Source organism: Lynx canadensis, chromosome D1 (genome assembly GCF_007474595.2).
Source record: "Lynx canadensis isolate LIC74 chromosome D1, mLynCan4.pri.v2, whole genome shotgun sequence".
Classification (NCBI taxonomy): Eukaryota; Metazoa; Chordata; class Mammalia; order Carnivora; family Felidae; genus Lynx; species Lynx canadensis.
This window is the reverse complement of record NC_044312.2, coordinates 101,393,464-101,402,804: the sequence shown is the minus strand read 5'-3', so window position 1 is coordinate 101,402,804 and position 9,341 is coordinate 101,393,464. Positions and strand designations below refer to the sequence as shown.

General features: G+C 35.9%; 1 protein-coding gene and 1 pseudogene across 1 annotated transcript; one reads left to right on the top strand and one right to left on the bottom strand.

Annotated features, from left to right (window-relative positions):
• Positions 1 to 5,838: 5,838 nt before the first annotated feature.
• LOC115525864 (olfactory receptor 10AG1-like) lies at positions 5,839 to 6,795 on the top strand. Its single transcript, XM_030333274.1, has one exon. The coding sequence runs from the start codon at positions 5,854 to 5,856 to the stop codon at positions 6,793 to 6,795; it is 942 nt and encodes a 313-aa protein (XP_030189134.1). The 5' UTR covers positions 5,839 to 5,853.
• A 1,834-nt stretch (positions 6,796 to 8,629) lies between these two features.
• LOC115526502 lies at positions 8,630 to 9,094 on the bottom strand (annotated as a pseudogene).
• Between the last annotated feature and the right edge of the window lie 247 nt (positions 9,095 to 9,341).

The window sequence follows — 9,341 nt, the reverse complement described above, 5'->3', positions numbered from 1 at the left end:
TCATACACATACAATGACCATGGTAATTGTAGGTGACTTACAATTACTCCACTTACAGTGGAGTGACTTACTCCACTTACAACAATGAACAGATCATCTGTGCAGAAAATCATAAAGGAACAGTGGCCTTGAATGATACACTGGACCAGACGGACTTGACAGATATATTCACAATTTTTCATTCAAAAGCAGCAGAATACACATTCCTCTCTAGTGCATATGGAACATTCTCCAAGACAGGTCACATACCAGGTCACAAAAAAAGTCGTCAATAAATATAAAAGAATTGAGATCATACCATGCATATTTTCAGATCCCAATGCTATGAACCTTGAAAACAAACACAAGGAAAAAAGTTTGGAAAGTCTCCAAATGCATGGAGGTTAAAGAGCATCCTACTAAAGAATGATTGGGTCACCCAGGAAATTAATGAAGAAATTTTAAAATATATAGAAGCAAATGAAAATGAAATTACAACAGTCCAAAGCCTTTGGGATGCAGAAAAGGCAGTCCTAAGAGGAAAATACGTTGCAATCCAGGACTATCTAAAGAAACAAGAAAAATCCCAAATACAAAACCTAACCTCACACCTAAAGGAACTAGAAGCACACCAGCAAAGAAACTGCAAAAACAGCAGGAGAAAAATTGTGAACATTAGAGCAGAAGTAAATAATATAGAATCCAAAAGAACAGTAGAACAGGTCAATGAATCAAAGAGCTTATTTTTTAAAAGAATCACAAAATTGATAAGCCCCTAGCCAGACTTCTCAAAAAGAGAAAAGAGAGACCCAAATAGATAAAATCACGAATGAAAGAGGGGAGATCACAACCAACACCACAGAAATACAAACAATTATCAGAGAATACTATGAGAAATTATATGCCAACAAACTGGACAACCTGGAAAATGTGGACAAATTCCTAGACACCCACACACTACCAAAACTCAAATGGGTAGAAATAGAAAATTTGTAGAGAGCCATACCAGTGAGTACATCGAATCAGTTATCAAAAATCCCCCCCAAAATAAGAGTCTGGGCCAGATGGCTTCCCAGGGGAATTCTACCAGACATTTAAAGCAGAGTTAATGTCTATTCTTCTCGAGCTGTTCCAAAAAATAGAAATGGGAGGAAAGCTTCTGGACTCATTCTATAAATCCAGCATTACCTTGATTCCCAAACCAGCTAGAGACCCCACTAAAAAGGAGAACTATAGGCAAATACCCCCAATTAATAGGAATGCAAAACTTTTCAACTACATAATATCAAATTGAATTCAACAGTATATTAAAATAATTATTCACCATGATTGAGTGGGATTCATTCCTCAGTCAACACTTCTATAAATAGAAAACCAAGCCACGTATAATTTCAAACGCTGAAATCAAATAAATAATTTCCATTCCTGTTTAAGATGTGATGGGTCACGGCAGTCCAGTCTTATTGCAAGCCTGGAAAAAAATGGATACATTACAAAATTCGTATTTTATTTTATTTTTTTTTTAAATTTTTTTTTTCAACGTTTATTTATTTTTGGGACAGAGAGAGACAGAGCATGAACGGGGGAGGGGCAGAGAGAGAGAGGGAGACACAGAATCCGAAACAGGCTCCAGGCTCTGAGCCATCAGCCCAGAGCCTGACGCGGGGCTCGAACTCACGGACCGCGAGATCGTGACCTGGCTGAAGTCGGACGCTTAACCGACTGCGCCACCCCAGGCGCCCCAACAAAATTCGTATTTTAGATGCATCATAGAGTTGTGAGAGAAAAAACTAGAGGAAAATATCAAAATTAAGTCTCCTTAAACAGAGGATAATAACTCAGAGAATTATTCACACTTAGGTGGCTTACAGTCTTTTGCAAGTACACAATTGTTGCAATATCATGCTATTGTGTAACTCCATGTATGTACATATATTGTTGATTGATACAAAAAAGAAATACAGTCATGTTGTGGGTCCATGGTGCCCATTTCCTCTCCATAGATCAATGCATAGGGAGATGTCTCTAATTTTTTAAACTAAATCATTATTTAAATTAATTTTTTTCATAAATGAATATATCCTTGCTTAAGGCATGTTTTTTTCCCTTTCTTTATTACTTCATCTGTTTAGTATAGTTTTCTAATTGTATTTTGGACTTTTTTATTGATATTTAAGAACAAAACAAGAGCACTTCATTTGTGGAAAAAAATAAATATAACAAATCAGAGAGTGCCAAAGTGATGCTTCTAATTAGAAATGTAAGTTTTCCAGGTGGAAGAGATCCCTGGGGTAGAGATAACTACTTTTATTTAAAGAGAGTTTGTATTTAGAAAGCACAGAATATTATAAAGGTGGCTTGAGTCTCTTTGATGAAACAAGTGATTTTCAACCACAGCAATCGAGTTGAATCATTAAACCCTCTACAGTGAGAAAAGTCAACATCCCAAATAAGAAAGGTAAATGTAAACTAATTTATACTGATATTAGGCTTTAGAACCTACTTTTAAACATAAAATTAGTATTAAAGTAGCAAATATGTCATTTTATTAGAGTGATTATTTTATATTTCTGATTCTATTAAATAAAATTTACAATGAAATGATGATAATAAATAATGGTATTCAGTCACTTTGACATACTGAAAACTGTAATAATTGAAGTATTTTTCTAGGTATAGATAATATTATAGGAAAATTCATTTTGAGCAAACACATTGAACAAATAATTGTCACATTTACATATTCAACCTGATATTGTAATCAGAAATGTGAAGCAAAACAAACTATGAAACAATGTTATAACCACTGGGGAATCCAAAGAACATTTATTTTAAGGAAAAATGATAAAATTAAGAATTAGTAAAATAATGAAAAAGAGTTTTAAATTCAATATGTTTTTAAATTAATTTAAGGTTTAAGTAGCTAATTTATATCAAATACACAAATATAGCTGAGACTTGGTTGGCTCCCAATATTTAAATGACCTAGAATATTGTTATACATTTCCTTAATCATTTGGAGTTTTTCAGAGAGTAGAGGCTTGGATTTAAATAAAACCATATAACTACATTAAGTTGTATTTTCCCTTTATCAATAATAATGTAAACGTTTACAAGAAAGGAAGTATATAATTTTATGAGAACACCCAGCAGAGCAAATCTCTGCTCTTTCTACCTTGTTCCACTCTTGAGAAATACATACACAAATCTTACTATTTCATGTTATGCATAGATGATATCATCACCAAAATGTTGGGTTTGAACAATTAGAAAGTATATTTTACTTAGCACGGAAAGTAATTTTATTCTAATAAGAATCATGGGAAAAAATAATCATGAAATAATTTATATTAAATATGTGCCATTTGTAAAAAGTGACACATGAAGATTGGACTTTTGTATATTAATATGTTTCTCCCCTTTAAGAGTAATAACTTTATTTGAAACATGTTTGCTGCCTTACTTAATTTCAGAATCAAATACTAAGCACCACCATAGGTATACAAGCATTTTGTAAGATTTATATTGATCCTAACTGGGAAAATAGTCACAGTCCTTATTTCTCAAGTCAAGAGTATTAATGAAAGAAAATGCATATGAAAGATATTTAGCCAAATTGTGATGCTTTTGGTTGAATGCTGATATGCACTCTTGGCATTAGGTTCACAGAGCAGAGATAATAATGTAAACATAAATATTGGCAGAGAATTCATGGAGAATTCACACCTTAAGTGCATGACATTTTTATTAAATTCTGTTGATTGTTTTAAGATCTCATTCCATTTCCCCATTAGTCATGTGATACATAGAGAAAGTAAATTAGAGAATTTTTTACATGCCACATAAAACAGACAGTACAATTTAGAAGAATAAATTTTAATTTTCTTTTTTTTTAACTTTTTTTAACGTTTATTCATGTTTGAGAGACAGAGACAGAGCATGAGTCGGAGAGGGGCGGAGAGAGAGGGAGACACAGAATCTGAAGCAAGCTCCCGGCCCTGAGCTGTCAGCCCTATGGTGGGGCTCAAACCCACAAACTGTGAGATCGCGACCTGAGTCGAAGACGGAGTCAGTTGACTGAGCCACCCAGGCATCCCATAGAAGAAATAATTTCAGTGTTTAGTAACAGTAATAACTGCAGCCTTTAAAGACACTTTTACGAGCTCCAGAACTTCAAGCTGTTTGACAGATATGAGATCAATTAATTAATATAAAAATCCTAAGTGTTGGTGCGGTATTTAGCCAATCACGGAGTTGACTGAACCACAGCGCAAGGAGATTAAGCATCTCTCATGAGGTCACATGGCTCACAGGTGGTAGAGCCATAAGTTAAATCTGGCCCATCTTGGCAGGACTGTATTTTTTATCCATGACACTATATTATGCTGTGTTTGGTGGACAAAGTCTAGACCCACCGGAATGGAGAGGCGAAAGGCATGGCTCGGACCCATCTTGAGCCAAGTTCCAAGGGTGCAATATCGAAGGAGGCATTTACTTTCTGGATTATGCAACACAGAATCACCCCTGAGAGTGAGTGAATGCCTCTTAAATTTTGTACCTGAGGAGTCTCACTCACCTTACCTTAGTAGTCCTGACCCTGATGAAAGGAAAGAATGAAAACATAGCAGCGATCACCCACAAGTAACTCAATAATTCTAATGAATACCATTTCTCTAAACAACGTGGTACAGTCCTGGGGACTAAAGACTTAAGAACATAATATCATATCCATAGCATTTTCATGATTACAGTTATAAAACCGTAACTAATAAATAAACCGAATAAAATTGTTAGGTAATTTTACCAATATTATCTCATTTAATTATGACAAATAAGGAAGCAAACCCTAAAAATTTTGAACAGTTGCTTAATGTCACACAGATAATAAATCATGCAGTCAGGATTCAAACATAAGCCGAGTAAAAAAAAAAAATAGGCAATAACTTGTAATCACAAAACCTATGTGCACATGATCAAATTATCAATCACTGGTAAGTCGCGATGTTCTTGCCTTCAAGAGAAGCGAGTTTAGAAACTGTTGCTTGAAGCGTTTTGTGAGGAACAATAGAGACAGTGGAAATACAAGTAGCACACAAAATCGTTTCTGCCCACTCACATACCCACAGGTAATGAACACACTTCACGCCATCCCTACTTTCCCGAGGTTCACCGCTTGGCTGTTTCTCAATCTCTATCTACACTCCCAGGCAACTTTTCCCAAATAACCGCGCCCCCCCCCCCGCCCCGCTCTCTCCACCTTGTTCCACTCTTAATGTTCCCCACTTAGTATCTTTCCAAAAGGTATTTGTTGCATTCCCCTATGTGTGATAAAATATTCCTTTTTGGGGGTAATTTGCCTAATAATGTGAACTGTATAATAAGAAAATGTATGATCAGGATCAACAAGTATTGTAGGGTAACGACAGTGTTCAAGCAGGCAGTTGAAAATGTACGAAGAAGACAAAGTCTGATAGAGTACTATTGAATGGTGGTGGAGAATAATCATGGAGAACAATAGGACTGTCAAGGAATGAAATGAAAAGTGGGACCAAATGGCAAAGCTGGAGATCTGTCTTCAGTGATTGCCAATTTTTCCACTGTCTGTGCTGAGTAGGGCATAGTTTGGTTTATCCTGGGCTGTATTCAGAAAGTGTATGGAAGAATCTTCAAGGACATTTGAAGGGAGTGTATACAGTGATAATCCATAGGATCTAAACTGAGAAAGTGAGAAATACACGAATAGTAACATTACTAAATTAGAAACAATTACAATGGTTAAGAAAATCAATATAGATATCCTAATGCAATTTAGAAAACAGGTATTGATCTCTTAAGGTAAACTAAAAGTAGAAGCTAAATTTGCCCCTTTTGCAGATGCAACACAAAGAAAAACCACCAGAAGCAAACCTAACTGAACTGATAGAATTTGTTCTCTTGGACTTTGCTGATGTTCCCCATCTCCGGTGGCTTCTATTTGGATTGTTCTCGGTCATCTATATCGCTATTGTGATGAGTAATGGCATCATATTTCTAATAACAAAATTGGATCCTGCACTTCAGACTCCTATGTACTATTTCCTTGGCAATTTTTCCTTTTTAGAAATCTGCTATGTGTCAGTTACTCTCCCCAGAATGCTTATGAACCTTTGGACCCAGAGAAGAACAATTTCATTAGTTGCCTGTGCCACACAGATGTGCTGTATTCTTGTGTTGGGAGCCACAGAGTGTTTCCTGCTGACAGTGATGGCCTATGACCGCTACGTGGCCATCTGTAACCCTCTGCACTACCCTCTAGTCATGAACCATAAGATCTGTATCCAGCTGGTGGCTGGCTCCTGGATCAGTGGAATTCCAGTCCAGATAGGGCAAACGTTCCAGATTTTCTCTCTGTCCTTTTGTGGCTCCAATTTAATTGACCACTTCTTCCGTGACATCCCCCCAATCCTCAAGCTTGCTTGTGGGGACACATTTGTGAGTGAAATGTTGGTCTACATAGCTGCTGTGTTGATTGCCACCATTCCCTTTCTGTTGATACTTATCTCCTATAGCAAAATCATCTCCACAGTCCTTCAATTGCCATCAGCCACAAGTCGGGCCAAAGCCTTCTCCACCTGTTCTTCTCATCTTATTGTCGTGGCGTTGTTCTTTGGATCAGCCGTTATCACTTACTTAAGACCCAAACACAGTCACTCAGCAGGAATTGACAAAGTACTTTCTCTTTTCTACACAATTGTGACTCCCATGTTTAATCCCATGATATACAGTCTAAGGAACAAGGATGTCATCATGGCATTGAGAAGATTGCTATATAAGTAATTCACTTCATTAAAAATGTTATGCTTATAGGAATTCATTTCTTATATATTGGTACTGCAATTTCAACAGATATTTATATCAAACTGTAATATTTGTCTATACGGTGGTAGCTTTTTTCCAAATTAAAAATTACTTGTAATGTGTAATGCATCAGGTCATAATATATGTATGTGTTATCAAATAAAAAATCATTCTATTGGTAATTTTATAGTTTTATTGTGTTTTATTTTCCTCTCTCAGTAAGAACTCTTGACAAAGATTGATATCATAGACTTAACTGTAATATAGACACAGTTATATCACTTATTGGAACCCATGTCATTCATTTATATAGAATTGTAACAGTCATTTTAAGAACCAGGTTGACAATGAATATTAATACATATATATATATATATATATATGTATATATAGCAACGACTCTACAAGAAATAATTTCTTAAGGAAAAAGAGCATCTTTCACTGAAAACATAGTTTTATAAATGATTTTGGTACACTAATACCAGTCAATAGAAAGCATGATATACACTAATATCAGATTAAATATATGTATATAGTATAGTCCTATGATTTGACAAAAGTGAATATTATTATTAAAATGTTTGCTTCTAATTAAAAGAGGGGAGAAAGTCATAAGAATGTATTTTTAATATACTTTTCTAGAGATGATAGTGTGATGGGAAAATTAGGGAAATGGAAATAAAGTTTCACAAAATATATGTACTATAAAAACACAGACATTGCACATATAACTAGTATGCCACATACACACAGACCCTGCAAATGATCAATAAAAATATGATAACCAGTGTCAACTGTGGATATCTCAGAGAAAAATATTCTATCATTTTCTCCTTCGTATTACTGACAGTTACAGTTTATTGCAATAAGTTTGTGTTGTTTGTGTAATCATGAAAATTGCATATGTATTCATAAATATGTATTTATTGTGTATCAAGATAATCATTATGATCAGTTGCTTCTGTTGTTTCTCTGTTTGTACTTATACAAATAACTTTATGATTTTCAATATTTATGCCTATCTAATAAATCCTTTGTAAATGTAGGCAACGGATCTCTAAGGAACCATTACCTGTCAGAAATGCTTCCTTCTGATTAAAAAATATGTGATGAAACTTGCACCTTCTTAGCCCATAAGTCAAAAAGTCTGTTCTACTCACTTGCATATGAACATATCAAAACTATAAAAATATAATAGAAATGAAATGGAAATTTAAAAAAATAGAAACACAGTATCAACAATAAAAAAAATAATCCCAGGAAAATTTCCAAGCAGAAATCAGATAATTCCTGAAGCTATTATACACAAAATGGAATGAGACAGCTATAAAAAATTCCCTTCATTTTCATTGTCCCTCCTGCCTAATAGAGAAAAAAAAAAGTTGAGATAGAAGAGATAACTAACAAGAGGAAAAACATGTAAACCTGTTAACATGCATAATAGATGTCAACTCATCTTTTATATAATGGGAAATAAGAGATATGTTCTTGGAGCACCGTGATTATTTTTAGCTAGAAAATGATGTTCTAGGGGCACCTGGGTGGCTCAGTCTGTTGAGCCTTCGACTTCGGCTCAGGTCATGATCTCACGGTTCATGAGTTCGAGCCCCCTGTCGGGCTCTGTGCTGACAGCTCAGAGCCTGGAGCCTGCTTCGGATTCTGTTGTCTCCCTCTCTCTCCCTGCCCCTCCCCCATTCATGCTTTGTCTGTCTCTGTCTCAAAAATAAATAAACATTAAAAAAAGAAAGAAAGAAAAAAAAAAGAAAATGACGTTCTACACTCCACCCCCAAAATCTGTGAAAAGTATTAACAATCATATTTTCACATATGAGTCAAGAATCAGTAGAAGAAGAATCATGGCAAATAATAGAGCCACCAAACAGACACACATTTCATTCCGTGATGTATTCCCACAGGCCAGCTTGCTCAATGTGGGGATGTCACCGAAGAAGCGGTTGATTTGATTAGAGCCCAAGAGGAGCAGCGAGAACACCTGGCATGTCTGCCCTATCTCGACTGGAATCCCACCGAGCCAGGCACCAACAGCCAGCTGGAAGCACATGGCACACGGCTAGAGGGTAATGCAGAGGTTACAAAGGGACACAGAGCGGTCATAAGCCATCACTGCCAGAAGAAATGCCTCTGTGCCTCCCAGAACAAGGAAGAAGCACATTTGAGTGGCACAACCCAACAAAGAGATGTTTCTATCCTGAGTACGATGATTAACCAGGATCCTGGGGAGAGTGGTAGACACATAACAGATTCCCAGAGAGGAAAAATTTGTTTTTTTTGTTTTTTTTTTTTTCTCTTTTTTTTTTTTTATGAAATTTATTGACAAATTGGTTTCCATACAACACCCAGTGCTCATCCCAAAAGGTGCCCTCCTCAATACCCATCACCCACCCTCCCCTCCCTCCCACCCCCCATCAACCCTCAGTTTGTTCTCAGTTTTTAACAGTCTCTTATGCTTTGGCTCTCTCCCACTCTAACCTCTTTTTTTTTTTTTTCCTTCCCCTCCCCCATGG